The sequence below is a fragment of the Cricetulus griseus genome, chromosome 4 (genome assembly GCF_003668045.3).
Source record: "Cricetulus griseus strain 17A/GY chromosome 4, alternate assembly CriGri-PICRH-1.0, whole genome shotgun sequence".
Classification (NCBI taxonomy): Eukaryota; Metazoa; Chordata; class Mammalia; order Rodentia; family Cricetidae; genus Cricetulus; species Cricetulus griseus.
The window spans coordinates 8,205,489-8,223,336 of record NC_048597.1 but is presented as its reverse complement, the minus strand read 5'-3'; the positions used below and the strand labels follow the sequence as shown (position 1 = coordinate 8,223,336).

General features: G+C 38.5%; 1 protein-coding gene across 1 annotated transcript; it reads right to left on the bottom strand.

The window, feature by feature from the left end:
• Nucleotides 1-7,328: 7,328 nt before the first annotated feature.
• LOC113835649 (keratin-associated protein 6-2-like) lies at nucleotides 7,329-7,622 on the bottom strand. Its single transcript, XM_027415745.1, has one exon. The coding sequence runs from the start codon at nucleotides 7,620-7,622 to the stop codon at nucleotides 7,329-7,331; it is 294 nt and encodes a 97-aa protein (XP_027271546.1).
• Nucleotides 7,623-17,848: the final 10,226 nt, after the last annotated feature.

Here is a 17,848-nt window from a genome sequence, read left to right as displayed (position 1 = left end):
AGATCAGTGGGTGTATTCATTTATCTAAACCTCCAAAATTAAATCTGTTAAGTAAGTGTGATTCTGTCATTTTCTATTGCCCCAGGCAGCTCCCAAATAATGGCACAGAGACTTACTGATTATGAAAGCCTGGTCTTAGCTCAGGCTTGACCCACTTGCTCTTACAACTTAAATTAACCCATTTATATTAATCTATGTTTTGCCTCACAGCTTTTTACCTTTCTTTCATTTTGTATATCCAACACCCTCCATGTATTGTAGGCATCTGACACGCACCTAGATTCATCTCCTGCTTCCTTCATCTCTGCCGAAGTCCCACCTATATCTTCTGCCTACCTATTGGCCATGCACCTCTTTATTAAACCAATCACAGTAATATATCTTCACACAGTGTACAAATATCTCACAACATGATTCTATATATCACTTATACTTTCAGAAACCCGGCAAATTAATAACCCAGCAAATTCACAAATATATAGTCTTATGAAGTTACTAAAAAAAAAAAAAAAAAAAAAAAAAAAAAAAAAAAGACCTTCCTCTACCACATAAATGGTGACTATGTGATCATGAGATAGTACTGTCTCTACCTAGAGGGCTGGAAAGTAGATCACAGAAAGACTTATTGGAGGGAGGGGATGGAAGACTATAGAGGGCATGTAGGTTCCTGGGTGGGCAATAAGCTACTTGTAGTTTTCAATATATGACAAGTGCTCACTGTAGTAGTTTATGTCTCAGCAGTGGAGATAGATAAGATTGCTCACTGTAGTAGTTTATGTCTCAGGAGTGGAGATAGATAAGATTGCTCTTGGGCAACAGGTTCAAGCATGGAGGAAATAATACAACAAATTTTAATTTTCTGCCTCAGATTCAAATTCACCCCTTGACACATGATCTTTGAGCATTTATATTTAATTGTGAATTCAGAGTTAAGATTTCTCAAGAGAGGATGTGTACACACATTGGAGGAAGTGTTGATAGTCCTACTGTGTGGCGGACAAGATAAAGGGAAGATGATATTGCTGGACAAGTGTATCTGAGGAAATCACTGGGAGCTGAAGTTCAGAAAGTTCTACCTGTTGGATCTGTTGTGACTTCTGTACCTGTGATTTCTCCTTAGAAAAAGCCACTCAACAATATGTGTGCAAATAGAGATATGTACATTCATATATATGTGTAAAAATCTACATATGCCTGAAAACGTACAAACCAACTACAAACTGCATAAACAAAGCCATGTGGTACTGATGAAAGAATAGTAAGTATGGAGCTATCAAGAGAAGCAGTAAATGAACTTCAGTTCCCACTACCACAGTCACAGGGCTTGTTCAACTTTCCAGAATCCCACCTGTGCTCTTGTGAGTGAGGCATGACTGACAGAAAGGACACAAATTATTGCCAAAACAAATGTAATGCACTGACTTAAAAGGTACCATTCTTCCAACTATGAGGTATTTATTTAACATATAAAAACCATAATAAGAAAAACAAGAAACATGAATATACATTTTGTGCACAATCAACAATCTTAAGTCTTTGATGCCCATAATGGAAACATCCATAATCTAGCAATGACAACTTCCCTGAAGTCAAACAGTTGTCCAACCTGTGTGTGAATGTACAAATGGCAGAGTGGGGCACTTTTCATGGAGAAATGTTAATCTTGAAATACTTTGCTTCTTAAAAGATTTATCTTATTTCTAATTGTGTATATTGTAAATGTGTCCCTGTGTGAGACACATGGGGCAGCTATATCCACAGACAGACTTGTGTCCACAGTGTATCTGGAGCCACAGTGACAGTCATATCCAGAGCCCCCACAGTGACTTCCAGAGTGATTTCAGTACAAAGTGCCAGAAAACCTGCTCCAGTGAAGGAATAGGATTCTTCCCAAGGTTTTGTTTTTTTTTTTTTTTCTTGTAAACAATGTAATTTGCAGAGAAACCCATGGTGATTCTGGACGAGTGTGTGTGTGTGTGTGTGTGTGTGTGTGTGTATCTATTCATTATAGCCTAGTGTGTATGAGTCACCCACCTCAGCTGCTAATGGGAGAAACTACTCTCTTCATATCTATTTATCATCTGCTTTAAGAAAACAAATTATTCCAGTTTTTCAGTTTTACTAGAGAACTGTGTGGTTCTCATTACCAGTCATCATCCTATGACAATTTCAAATCTACACAAAAAGTCTACATTAGCTATCCATCTGAACACATGACTCCCAAGGTGTATTCTATATACCAAGGCTCTGCAGGAGACTAGGCAGTGTGTTGAGAATGCAATGTGAAATGAGCTTGACTAATTACTTGCACTGGTTTCCTAGTTGTTAATTGCTTCATAGGCAATTGCCTGAGAACCTGAGACCTCTCACACAAAAAATCATCTTCCTAAGGATCCACATAGCCATCAAAACAACATTTTAATAAAACATTTTTCATTCCTAGGGCTCAATAAATTTCTCATCAACTCTGCATACAGATTTAGCTCAAACTAAGATAGAAAATTAATATCTCTACAAAGAGAAGATAAATGTTTTGTAAATCATAACTTCCTTTACCTGTCATTCAGCTATACAGTTTCTTCTACTCCTTGGTACCATTTATGCCAACACACAAAAACAAGTCCTCTCAACAGTCTACAGGGCATGGAAATTTCTAACTTTTGAGAGTTTCTGTCACAAACACTGCCGATGTTGTTATTTTGCCCCACTGGTAGCTTTCCTGAAGGCCCTCTCTCTCTCTCTCTCTCTCTCTCTCTCTCTCTCTCTCTCTCTCTCCCTCTCTCCTCTCCTTTTCCTCTGCATCCCCCCATTTTTCTATTTCCCTTAATCCTTTTCAATGACTGCATGCATGCATGCATGTGTGTGTGCATATGTTAATAAGGACGTGAGTGCTGGCTAAGATAGAAAGAAAAGATGGGTAAGGCTGGAGCACTTGCTCTTTCCGAAGAACAGAATTCAAGTCTCAGAGATCTCATCAGGCAACTCATGTCTGCCCATAACTCCAGCTCCAGGGGATCAGCTATCCTCTAATGGACTCCCCAAACACATGAACATATGTGTTCATACACACATACACATAAATTAAAATAAAATAACTTTTTTAAAAACAATAAACCTTTCAGGAAAGTGAGTTAAATTGGCAAGATTCAACTGATAAAGGATCATTCTTTTTTTGTAGGTGAGACACTCAAGATATGAAACTTGGGCATGGGCTGGCTAAAATGGTTGTTCACCTTATATGCGTGATATGAACAGCTAAGCTCTAGTCCTGTCAATCTCTAAGGATGCCTTAAGAACAAAAGATGAAACTGTTTGTTTTAATCAGTTTTTACCACTATAAACAATACCTTGGTGAACATTTTGCAAAGGATTCGTGGTTTTGGAGGGTACAATCCATGATTGAGTGGCTGAATCTCTTTGTTTCTAGAGCTGACAACTCAGTATTGGAAAACCAATCAGGACTGATTCACCATCTCTCAGCGGTTATCTGCTTACAGCTCTTCCATCTGCTTGTGAAACGCAGAACCTCCACAGCATGCAAGAGCTCATAAAAGGAAAACACTGGAGCTTCCTTATACCAGATATTTGAAGCTTAACTCATTCCTGGCTCCAAAATGTGTGCCACAATATTAATGGTCTTCCTTTTCCTCAATAGTATGAATTACATAGACCTACATGTGTGTGTGCCAAATACTCATTTTTCTAACACACAACAGATTCATTCTACACACACAAACACACTCTATCTTCACTCATCTGCAATCACACATTCATACACACTCACGAGTTCACCCATGCACACACACTCACAGATCCACATATACTTTCCCACAGATTCACAGGTACTCACACACTCATACATTCACACAAATGTTATCTCTCTTACACACACACACACACACACACACACAAACTTTCTCTAAAGTTATGACCCCCTATATTTTATTAGTATTACTGTCATTTCCTCACTTCACAGAAGCAGAAGTTCTCAAAATGTCTTAACTAAGACCATCACACTTCAGATTCAGAAGAAATGTTAAATACCAGTTTGCCAAGCTCCTTTTCAAGACATAGAAAACATCTTTACATGTCTACTAAATGACATCCTTCTCTGTTTCAGAATAGCTTCGATGACAAGGAAAAATGGAATTATATGATCTCCGAAGAGCTATAATTGTTGGAATGTCTTTCCCCCGTCTGTAACCCTTACATCATAATAACACAGAAAATACCAGTGCTCAGATCTGACTTGCAAATGTACCAGATGTTAAAGGTACTGTCACTCCATTGGACAAATTCTGTCCTAGGCCTAGTCTTAGGACTGACTGACTAACACACTGCTCCCAGAAGTTGGCCTTTTTGTGAAGTCTGCAAACTCCAGGGACCTGAGAGAGTCAGAATTTGTATGATAATCCATTCATGAGCTTCGATGATGACACTAATGCTGCTTGAAACATGATTGCCCCTGAATCTAGATAGTTTCTTCTACTATAGAATCCAAGTAAGAGCTCTTCATTCTCAAATCATAAAAAGACACTCCAGTCAAACCACAGATAACAGTATACCTTCCTACTTCAGAATGTCAGCCAGGAAGGTAGACCAAGCTTAGATTGTTCTCTACAAAGTGACAGCAAGGCACTATTGCTGAAGACAATACAACTCACTGAACATGATCAAGCTGGTCCTTACCTAAAGTCATCATCCCTACTGGCTAATGTTCATGGTACCAGAAGGTACTCTACCTATTAGCAAAGGAGAGACATAAACACCAAGCCAGCTATAAACCCTTCCCGCCTCCTGGATATGCTAGGGCAATGGCAGCACCAAGCAAGCTTGTCAGAGTAACCAATGAAAACCTGATTTGACTTAAAGCCAACTCCATGAGATGGAACCCACAGCCCGACAATATACAGAGAGTTAAATACCTTACAACAGTCAACTATAAAGAGGATACATCTATCAAATCCCTATCCCAAGGGCTCAGGGAACCCTGCAGAAGAGGAGGCAAAAAGTATGCAAGAGCCAGGGAGAATGAAGGCGAGGAAAACAAGGCCTTCAAGTACAACAGGACCACTGCACACAAGAACTCACAGACACTGAGGCAGCATGCCCAGGGCCGACACATGTCTGCACCATATAGGAATCCAGATCTGAAAGGAGAAGTGGACACAAGCTCTCACCCCTAACCCAGACACATTCTCCAGTTGATAGCCAATACAGCTTTCTCCCAGGGAGTCTCACTGGGGAAGCACCCTACTCTTTTTTTTATCATTTTTTTATTTGAATCAGAAACAAGATTGATTTACATGACAATCCCAGTTCCCTTCTCCCTCCCATCCTTCCCTGCAACCCCCCCAACTAAAACCTTACCTATCACATATCCTTTCTTCTACTCTTCACCTGACTCAACCTTTCTGCTCCCTCATGACCTCTGCATCCTTCCTTTTCTTCCCTTCTCATTCTCCTAACTCCCTCCCCCCTCTTCCAGTGCTCTCAATTTGCTCAGGGGATCGCAACCCTTTCCCCTTCTCCAGGGGACAAAGTTTGTCTCTTTTAGGGTCCTCCTTGTTTACTAGTTTCTCTGGCAGGAAATACCCTACTCTTAAGGATAGACTTCATGCCCACTGGTAGATGGCCAACAAAAAGCAAACTCAATGGCATCTTTGGAGGTTCCTTATCTCATAAGGTTGTCCAGGGTTTTTCTTTTTTTCTTTTCTTCTTAATTTTAACACTTTATTTTTACTCTTGCTTTTTTAAATTTTATTTCTACCCCCCCTTTTTTTTAACTTTACAGTTCCTTTGTGTATATATTATGGCTTCCAGTTTTGTGTTGTTGTGGGACCCTGAGTATTCGAAGAAGTTAATTTCTGTGTCTATATTTATTTTGTATACCTTTTCTTGGACTCTTTTTCTTATTTTTTTGTTTGTTTCTTCCAATTCCAACATGTTTGCTTTTGCTTATCTTACTATATTCTATCATTATCCCTTAGACGCCTATTGGTTTTCTAATGAAAGACAGAAAGGACATGGATCTGAATGAGAGAGGAGATGGTGGGAAGAAACTGAGAGGAGAAGAAGAAGGGGAAACCATGATCAGGTTGTGAGAAAACTCTATTTCAATAAGAGAAAAACATAATAAAAGTAAGGAATGAATGAATGAATGAATGAATGAGTCCTATTGTCATAGCTAATTCCTTCCAAGAGAACCCCATTGACATGGTGTTGGTAGCCAGCATATGTTTCATGCTTCACTTCATTTTTGCCACATTGCACATATTCAGTGGCTGTGACTGACCCTCTGTTCTGGTGTCTTCACCTGGTCCTAAAATGTAAGGAACTTCTTTACCTACTTAGCCCTTGTTACTAAATTTTCTTGTCTTGTCTTTGCTTTTGTCATTTTTTAGTATTACCTCAAAGAACACAACTTCCAAAAACATCCCTGAACTGTCTGACTGCTCTATTCCCACTATGCTGCCCCGCCCCCAGATCTGCAGTCATGTATCAGTAGGTGTCATCACTCTTGCCTGACTTGCTATCTTCTCTATTGTGATGCAAATGTACCAAGAGCATAGAATCCATCCATAATACTCTTACTGTATCTAGGATGTGGCTTCTTTAAAAACACTTGAATTCAGTAAAGATAGGTGTGCTTGCTTCTGTCTGATGCAGAATATGTAGTAATATATTTTTCTTCTAACTTATCCCTTTCTGAGGTTTTAATCCTCCTGCCTAATGTCCAAGTCTAGCTTTAATTCCTCAATAACTCTGAAATCAATCCCTCCCATTTCATTTCTCTATTCAGTTCTCAGACATTGTCTGTTTCCCCTGGGATATTTGCTATAACTTTAAAGGTGGGTATCCCCCTTCCTCCCTTATCCTCATTTCAGACACAGTGCTGTTTCCAAAGCTCAGTGCAGAAATATTCCGTGGTGCTATGTAAAGTTTCAGCCAATGCAGAGCTAACCCAGTTTTCAAGACAAATCAAGGCAAGACTATCTCACAAACAAGTACACAAAGGTTTGTTAGAAACCAAGGCCCATTTTATTGAAAATAAATGGTGTTCCCAGATGTAGACGTTACAGCCATTAACACATTCAGACAACAGAGCCAGAGAGCAAGAGAGGAAAGACTGGCATTTGAGAGCCAATAGGATGATACTGCAGATCCCAAGATCACGAAGATCCCTTCTAAAAATTTGCAGCTGGCAGTCAAAGATGTTGTCAATTTTGTAGTTTCTTGGACATAGAGATCTCGGCCATGGGTATTTAAAAAAGCATTCTCTTCAGAAGTGTCCATTCAGAAGCAACTGCTCCTCTCCTAGGGATGCTCTAGCAGCAGGAATAGCATCTTCTGTAGCAAGATGGTTGGTATCCACAGCAGCTAGACCTGTAGTAGGTGCCATATCCACAGCCACTTCCACAGCCAGAGCCGTATCCACAGCCATAGCCAGAGCCGTATCCACAGCCATAGCCAGAGCCGTATCCACAGCCATAGCCAGAGCCATAGCCACAGCCATAGCCAGAGCCGTATCCACAGCCATAGCCAGAGCCGTATCCACAGCCATAGCCAGAGCGGTATCCACAGCCATAGCCACAGGAGCTGCCATAGTAGTTACAACACATGCTGTCAATGGGGAGAGGGGAGAATTCACTTGGGTTGCAAAAGAATATTTTTCAAGTATAGGTACCTCTACTATCCTGAGACCTTTATATACTGCCAGTAATTGTTAGAGCATACCATTCATTCCCTGACTTAACTAAGAAACATTTAAGCTATTGCATTCCAGTCACTGTTGACAGCCCATAATGGTTGCTTCAAATGAGCACATTACTTTGTAAATTCATTTAAAGAGCATCATTTCAAATTCCTCTGTTAGGGAAGTGTCTCAGTCAAATCATGTCCTGAAGCACAAAATTAATCTTTATGTTTGTTACCCAATGGCTATCTTATACAGCAAGGTTTAGAGAGAAGGTAAAAAATCTCTCTCTCTCTCTCTCTCTCTCTCTCTCTCTCTCTCTCTCTGTCTCTCTCTCTGTCTCTCTCTCTGTCTCTCTCTCTGTCTCTCTCTCTGTCTCTCTCTCTCTGTCTCTCTCTCTGTCTCTCTCTCTGTCTCTCTCTCTCTGTCTCTCTCTCTGTCTCTCTCTCTCTGTCTCTCTCTCTGTCTCTCTCTGTCTCTCTCTCTGTCTCTCTCTCTCTGTCTCTCTCCCTCCCTCTTCCTCTCTCCCTTTGTTTACTACTCTTTCCTAAGTTGCCAGTCTCCCTTACCTATCTTCACATTTACAGCTCTCTCTACCCAACATCTCTACAGATACAGATTGGATACAGAATGTATCCAATCATTCAAGTACAAGAGCATCGATTGGGCCTTTTATAACTTATTGATGTAATTAATATGTTATCTCTATGTGAGCCTTGCTAGCCTTCTTTCCTCCAAATGCCAGGCAAACTAAGGTCCTGAAAATTTCAGGACTCTTTTCTCTTATCTCTTGCTTTCTGTGCCAAAATATATCCTGTTGTTGAGGCACTTTAAAAACACAACTAGCTTTACTTGGAAGGAAAAGCAAAATATTTAAATTATTTTTATTTAAATTAAAAGCAATCTTATTTTACATACCAATCTCAGTTCCCTCTCCCTCCTATCCTCCCACCATCTCCCCATTCCATCCCCCATCCACTCCTCGTGGAGGATGAGGCCTCCCATGGGGGATCATCAAAGTCTGTCTCATCCATTTGGGGCAGGACCTCCCCTGAAACTGGGTGTCAGTTGCAGGGCTTGGGCAGTCTATGGGGCCACTGGCAGCAGAACCAGTATTTATCCTTAGTGCACAAATGGGCTTTGGGAGCCCAGTATGGAGAGTATGGAGGTATACTCTCTCAGCCTATGTATACGGGGGAGGAAAAGCAAAAATTTTAAATCTCACTTAGTTAAGAAACTATGTTCTTTTCTGAAGAGGAGATTTTATCAGTTTTTTTTAGATGGGATACATGAGCATTTGTGAATTTAATAAGCCATTTCCTTCTTCATGTACTAATGTTTCTTCAGGAGTTAAAAGACGATGAGTAATTTTAGGATGCCGACACCAAAGACGCCCTTCAGCTCCTAACACTTCCTAGACATGAAATAAGAAAAAAATATAATTTCTCCCATCTACTCACAGTGGCCCAAACCACTAATTCTTCAATTTTTCAAATTCTTAGACTTCTAGACCCAAAGAGTTGTTCATTGTGGCTCTGAAATATAACATTTTCACAAGCTCCTTGGCAGTCACGTCATATTGACCTTTCCAAAATGTAAGAGAGAGGAATGAGTATCGTTTCTTTAAATATTAATTTTCCCCTGTTGCCCTTATGCTACAGATAAAGAATATCCCTATTTCCTATTTATACATTAAAATAACATTTCAAATATTGTCCTATAGAAAGGGTTTTCTTGCTGCTAGTTTGATGACCCTCCTTGTTACTCTTACATGTAAATAAAAGTCACGGACTTATCACACTCTACTGAAATTTTGTTTTCTCCATAGATTAAAATATGGTGTTCATAAGGAGGAAGATCATACTGCCCACCTTGGAACTTCCGGTCAGATCCGTATTTTACCGTAAATAAGCTTCAGATGAGCATGAGACCTTGACAAAGAATATACCCAAATTGAAAGCTTAAAAATACCAAGTTCTCTTGAGGCCATCCTGAAGAGATAGAGTCTACTGAAGTCCAAAACATGGTTAGGATTCAGGGTGGTGTATTTAGGATGTGACCGGTTGACTGGATGGTTGGGCAGTTGACTAATATAGATCGAATATTCCTATTACATCCCCAAAACATCAAAGAAGTATCACGGTTTTTTTTTTTTTGTATTTTCTCTGATTTTAAATTGTGCTTTTATAGACACAAATGAACCATTGATATTCTCCAAGGAAATTTTCATAATTTGTGTTGGTGCCTCTCCTCTCTCTCTATCTATATATATATATATATATATATATATATATATATATATATATCTGTCTAATCTCTATATCCATATCCCTCTATGTGCAGCAGTTGGTTGTCACATACTACCTTAGTGGTCAACAATATGCATGCATTCTTACTCAGTGGCCCACTTACCACAGGTACAGACTATCATCTGGACTATTGCAAATGATACAGTTAAACAAAGAGTGAAAAGATAAACCTTTCATGGAACCTCATCCCATATTCCTATCACTAAAGAGTTTCAAAATTCATCCACACCCATAATAAAGATAAAGCCTAGAACAACATCATTTATCAGGATTCCTCAAACCTTTATGACAGCTGATTATCCTCAGATTGGTGTAGGGTAGATTGCATCAGTTGTAAGGGACACTGCCATCTGTTCCAAGGACTTGATATTTTTAAAAGGATGTAGAGCTTCACAGAAGGCACTGCACCCTGAATAGGATGGGGAAGCACATTATAGCTTGGTATTCCCCTCTCTCCTTGTTCTTTATCAAGAGCGCAGACCTACCAAAATAATTATTTGAGCAGCAAGATTGTGCTGTACCCTGGTTGTTGTTTGCAGTTCTATCTGTGCTACCATGCCATAAGAACTTGCCATTAAACTTTAATTCCATTTAAAGGAATTTTCATAAACTGCAAAGATGAGTAGCTCTTGAAACAGGCTACAGGACATGGGGGAATACAAAACAAGTTTGGGCTCCTTAGTATTTTGGTCATCCTAATCAATGCTGCTTCCATGTTCATAGATCCCTAAAATCTCACCTTGGAATTCTAACCCCACTTTGAACCTCAAGGATCAGACCATAAACTCATTGATTCACATCCCCTCTCCAGACTGAAATACGAAATTTTCATGAAACACACTACAGAGAATTCATAATTTTTATCTTCTCTGAATTTTATCTCTGCATGGGCATCACTTGAACAACCGAACTGAGTTCTGAAGAATCTAGATGAGCTCATGCTAGAGGGAAGGTGTTATTTTGGGAACCGTGTATTTTTGCAAGATCAGATATATGCAAAAGGAAAGTCATTCCCAGAGAAAACCTTGTACAATCCCAAGCATAGGCCTTATTGTTTCTAATATTGCAAGAACACAAACAGAGCTGCTGTCACATCTTTCCAAAGCCTTTAGTTGCTTCGTCACTCAAACAGCCATGAAATCCAACTCAGAAAACAGTACAAACTCTTGTTCTCAGCAGTGGTTGATTGTGCCTTTTGGAGAGATATGGAAATCACTGCAGAAATTTTTAGTTGTTTCAACTTATGGTGAGAAGGAGCCTTCAAATGGTAGAAACTAGGAATGTTGCTAATTTTACAAGACCAAGAAGAGTACCAAACCCAAAAGTGTCTGATCTGAAATAATCAGTATTGCTGAGGTCTAGAAACTGACTTACAGCCATGTGTCTATCAACAGATGCATCTATTATGCAAGATTCTAATCCAAACATGCCATTTTCTTCTTATGTTTACTCCTGATCCTTGATATCACCATACATGAAATCAAATGTTCTAAAATGTTTCAATTAAAAGGAGTTTTTATTTATTTTTGCTTATCTTGCTTACCTAGATTTTATTTGAGTATCATTTTAGAATCATGAAGACTCCAAACCCTTTAGTTATTTTTCACCCTAACAGCCATGAGATCGAAGGTGGACAACATAAACCAGAAAGATCATGCCTCCTATTCAATACTCAAATTCAGATGGTAGAATAATGAACAGTGAGCCACTAAGTTATTGAATGTCTTCAGTAGGTTTTACACACAGATGTCAGTTTCATTTTGTGATGACTTTCAGTACCAAGCATTCTTTTCCCTTCTGTTGAGAAATTCCCCCTGCCTCATCTCCCCCAAATTAGTTACTGGTTTTCCTGGCCCACCTGCTGTGGTTCATCCCTAGCAACAAACATCAAGAAAATAAAAATGCAAAACTATAAATACTACTTTACAGATGCCCTGGAATGAATGCTTCACTTTTCAGTACCACAACACCTACTGCCAAAACACAAAATTATCTTGAAGCTTCCCTATCCATATTATATAGCTTCCAATACATCACCATGAAGAGGTTGACCTAGAAAAACCAAAACAATCCGTGCTACACACATCCATGAATAATGAGATCTGAATGAGTGCTTGCTGCACACATAAATTGTACTTATCCAATTACTCTTCTGGTAAAAAATAAAATGGAAAATTGCATCAAACTTACATTTCAATGTTGGTATGCCACATATAAATACAAACTTAAAGTATATGTTAAAAGGAAAAGGTAAATTTTAAAACAAGATATTTAGACATCATATGCTTGTGCTCCTGTAAGGCCAGTTTCTCTTTTTCAAGTGGAATTTAATCATTTTTATATTGTTATTGTTTTCATATGCTCCAGGCCTTTGAAAGTGTTTGGGGTAGAAACTTCACTCAATAAGTGTTATACCCTCGTTCTATTTTGTATCACAGCATAGTTTTGAATACTCGTCTGAAATATAATTTTGGACATTCATATTTATTTTCGCATTTATATTTAAATGCTGATTTACTCATTCTTTAATGCAACAACTTTAATGTTTAAAGGCACATACTCTGTGGCATATGTATGTACTCTAACTTAAAAAAAAAACTTGTGATGAGGTTAGCAAAACATTTTAGAAATAAATTCCTTTATACGTGGCCTTTATGCACCCTGACTAAGTCATTTTCATTTTTTTTTTCAGTAAAACTATAGCATCAAGCATATGCTATTGGGCATGATGTCATGTGCATCCTCAAAGTTAGCAATTACAGAATGACCATGAGGTATTTCTACAGAATTTTATTTGATAGCATGTTTAGACTTCTGCTACAGAAAAATATCATGTGATATTTTGGGGGAACTTCCAGAAGAATTTGTAGATTACATAGTAAAATATTTTATTGTTTGACCTATGACCACTTTGATAGCTTCCTTGAGTACTAGCCAGTAGAATATGTTAGCCAATGTCAAATATTTGTTAAAAAGTAAATCCTTATTGCCCATGAAATGTATTCTAGAAACTTCCATAATATGGGTTGTACATGAGTCCTGACTCCTTCTCATATATTGGATGTATAGGTTCTGGTTCCAAAAATAACAGAAGCTTTTACTAACAATGAAAAGCATGCCTCTAAGCAGTCTCTCTGGGTTATTTGTAAAGTATCTTTGCACACATCATCTCAGTTTCGTCTTGTAATCTGATGTCGTGAGTAAAGCAGGAAGTTGTCACGCTCTTTGAAGAAAGAAGTGTTGATTGAGCCCCAAGCAAAAGACACATAGCTGACAGGTGCTGTTCCTAGAAAATCTCCTTCCTCCTCATGACAAGGTGCATGATTGACTAAGGAAAGATTTGGAATGATCTCTCCTGATTCTCCCAGTCGTTGTCATAAAAGCATTGGCAGTCTGTCCTCCCATCATAACTGACTGGACAATTGCTATTTTTGGTTCCTGCCTCAAGTTAAGTACTCCCTCTTATGGAATTCTTTCATGGTTCTCTCACCACTAAATAACCCCTTTGTGTTTTACAGCTCTTATACACTTGCTTGTGAAAATTGTTGCCTGGTGTTTTATTCTTATTATATAATTCATACAAAATTTAACTTCTTTCCATACTATTGTATATCTAGAAGACATGATTTTTATCTGAACCTCTGGAAAATGCCCTCCCAGGAAGTACTCAATGTAGTTCTGAACCTTATTGAAAGGATGTTTTGCATTTAGAAGTTGTTATCCCTAAAAATATTATCTACCAAGTCCAAAAAGAACACTTAGTTGTTTTGCCACATCGTAAGCCTCTGCATGAGTTTTGATAACCTGCGATGCGTCTCTTTCCATGTGTCTGGTGTTTTAAGGATCTGTTTCCACTGAGTGTCTCTTAGGCTTCTGTATTCTTCCCTCATCACGTCCTGCATTCGGAGAATTGATCTCCAAACTGAAGTCAAATTTATTATCACCACTTTCCTGATTTGTTGCAAACAATAATCAATTCAGACCCATGAGAGTTTTGCTAATTCTCCTAGGCTGATCCTTCCCTCTTCTCACCATATTTATAAGATATTACTTGTTTCAGTTCCCCAAAATTCAACTCTTAATTATGCATTTACAAATGTACATTTCTTTTATTTCCAGTATGAGTGGCTATGAGAAGTGTTTTAGTTTTAAAAACTGGGAAGTTTTTTAAAGAAAAGCAATATTGAAATCACAGCAAACCACATACCAAATTCTACTTATAATAAAACAGAAGAGAGACTAAATCTGAAGTCATTGGTGATTTAAAATAAGGTCGGTGACACAGAGTTGATAGAGTTGAACATAAATTCTAGAGAGGAGAGGAGGGAGTGAAGTGATTCCAATATAGAGCATTTGTTTTCGTGGTCAAAAGTCACAAAACTGAGAGCAGCCAGGAAATTAAAAGGTTAAATTTTAGGCAAAATGAATGAAGTGCAACCTGTCTTCGATGAATATCAAAGTCCTTGTAACACACAAAACTATGCACAGGGGCTTAAACTGAATCAGAGCTTTTGGTGGCTTCTCCCCTGGGATAGATTTCTTGTTGTTACTTCAGCATCAAATGAATTGATTTTTAAAGCAAGAGGGAGCAGCATCTCCATCACAAAAGTGAATGGTGACCATGATAACTGTACTTGGAATCAGAACCATGGCCACTGCCATTAGCTTGACCCAGAACCAGACCAGAGCCCTGGCCAGCTACATCCACAGCGTTTGGGGAAAGTGTCGTAGAAGGTGCAACCCACAGCTTCAGGAGGTGCACACATATGTCAGGAAGGAGGTCTGCAGGTCTGAATGCTACCTGCAATCTCAGACTTGCAACATGGAACTGGGGATGGGTGGGGATGCATCGAGGCTGCAATTTGCTTCAAGTAAGCTCATTTTACTAGGCACTCCAATTGTGGTAGGAAATCTCGTTTTAATTGGTTGTCCCCTGTATTTATCTGTAGTTAATCATGGGCCTGAAACAAAACTGACTTCTATTTCACCCTCTTTGTTTTACAAAAAAAATTAAAATAAAATAAAAAAGAAAGAAAGAATCTTGTGACTCACAATCCTACATAAATCAGAATATCCTAAAAACAGAGGTATAACTTAGCCATCAAAGACCAAATTCCATATTTTTCATATCTGATTTCAAAATACAAGGCAAAACTCCAAGAATTGGCTTTCACTAAAAACCTTGAAATGTCAATATTGGCACACATTTATGATCTGCTTTTTTCATTAACATATCATTTATACTCATAGGTAATTGTCATTCCCACCATTCATCATAGATACTTCCTTTGCAGTAGACAGATACCATAACAAAAAATGGCAAGTGTTTGAAATATAGGCATATAACTGACCATGAAGTGCCCCATCCCAGCTGAGCATCTGCAATACCACCCAATGCCCAATGCTCAGGGGAAAGAGCTGAAGAGAGAGAAGAAAAATTGTAAGAACCAGAAGATGAAGATGTCTGCTGTGAGATAGGGAATTCTATATGTGATGGAGAACTCCACCCAGAAAAATCTCAACAATATGGTTGATTAAACAAGACCTGAGTAATGGTACCACCAATTGACATGCCAACTTGTGTGGGGGAAAATCTCACAAGGACCCAACACTAGATGAAGAGTTACAGTCAATTAATAGCAGTTAATAGGAGAATCAGCACAGCCCATCAGTGAAGCCGGATAGGTTATCCAGTCCCAAGTGGTCAGTCCTAAACAAATGCACATGGCACAGCACTAAATGAAGTCAAGAGACTATGTTTATATATAAATATGTGTGCATGTGTGAGAGAGAGCCAGTAATTAATGGAAAACCAGTCATTAATTTGGAAGGAAGTTGATGGGAGACATAGAATGAGTTGCAGGAGTTGAGGAATGGGTAGAAATAACACAAATATAGTACTCACGTATGAAATTCTCAAAATATTTAAAATTAAATAAAATATCACATACTTATTACTTTTCATTTGACATTCCTGCATTTACAGAAGCCAAGTGTAAATGGCAGTTTTCATCTTACCCACTCTCCCATTCAGACCACTCTAGATTTGGTCACTCAAGGTCAGAGTAACTTATATGCTTCCTCCTGAAAGAGCTAAGACAAAAGTAAGAGAAAGTGATGAGGGTTTTCACAGTCTTAAAATTTCTATAAGTAAGCAATTCACTTGACTTTCCTGTGATTTGTTTTCTTCATCCTAAAATAATGTAATCCCAAGTGTACTTATCTCTTTTCAGTGTGGGGAAGATTTGAATTAATACGAATCAATGGCTGATAATAAGCACAGATTCAGAAGGCTCATTTCTAATATAAAATCGAATATCTGTTCTTCTTACTGCCCCTCACACTTACAAAAGTGTGAATTTCTTGGACCCTAAAAATTTATCATAGATCCTAAAATTCACAGAACTGAGTAAATTCCAAAATATAGTCATAAATGTTTGGTGAGTGACTGTTAATACGTGAGAATCTAAACAGTTTGAGAGGTGGATCTTTGCTATCTGCAAAGCATAAACTCACACCACACACACACATGCATACACACATACACTTACACACGCATTTACACACACATGAGCACACACACCATACAAACTCACATACACACTCACACACACACATATGTGCACACCACACACACACACACACACACACACACACACACACACACACACACTTACCTAACCCCTGCTGTTTTGGATTGCTACTTTACTCGGTACTAGATAGATGATGACCTCTTCAATATGACCAGGTTCCTATAATCTTACTACTACTATTTGATTTCATCCTCTATTATCTGTCATCATATGAGCTGATCTTCTGTCTTTTGCTTATGTATCCAACATTGTCATTCTTCTGAGGACTCCATATTCTAAGGCTACTCTTTGTTTGTATAAGTGCAGCAACTACACAAAATTTGAAGAGGGATACAGAGATGTATCCCTCCTGGAGGCTGGAATTGAAAGGGCAATGTGTGCATCTGTTGATGGCTCCTCCATGCTCTAATTCCTTCAGAGACAGGGCAGCTGTGGTTGCCTATGTTTTCCCAGACAGAATTAATTACTACAGGGACCTCTTAAGCTGCCAAGGCTGACCCACTGATTCCTACATCTATTTATTCTGATTATGGTCTTTTGAATGGGACAGAGAAAATAAAATACAGATCTCTAATATAATTCAAATGCACGGCAGAGAGACAGCATTCCTGGAGCCAATTTCTATACTTTTAAGTACTATAAAGTACCATTTTCATTGTGTTTCTAGTAAAAACAGCCAACCATTTCCCTCTCCTAATACTAATTTTCTTGTCATTTAAAGCTCATTTGCTTCCCCCACATTCCTATTGCATTTTTATTATCTTTGTCTTTGTTTTTATCTTTATCCACCTAATGGTGACTTTTCTTCTAAGGAGATCACTATGACTTAACTCACAATTCCTGTGCACCATCTCTAGACTAAACAGCTTTATTATTCCTGTTCCTTTATGGATGGTAAATCATAGAAGAAACAGAAAGGGGATTCCTCCATGGATGTCCTTTTCTTTATAATAATTACCAACGTCAGCAATGGTTGACGAATGGTTGATTTCAAATATCCAGAAAGGAGAGTTTTTAAAAGTTTTTCCATAAATAAATAATCTTTGAGGTGATAGACACATCTAACCCAATCTAAGCATAGCATAATACCATGTGCATAAAACATCACAATGCCCCACTAAGGTGTACGGTTTTTATAATTTTTATCAGTTAAAAGTATATGTCATTGATGTCTGTGAGAGGCCTGTCCTTTTCTGAAAAGAAACAGGAGGGGTGGCTGGAGAGAGGCAAGAAGGGAGGTGGGAAAGAGA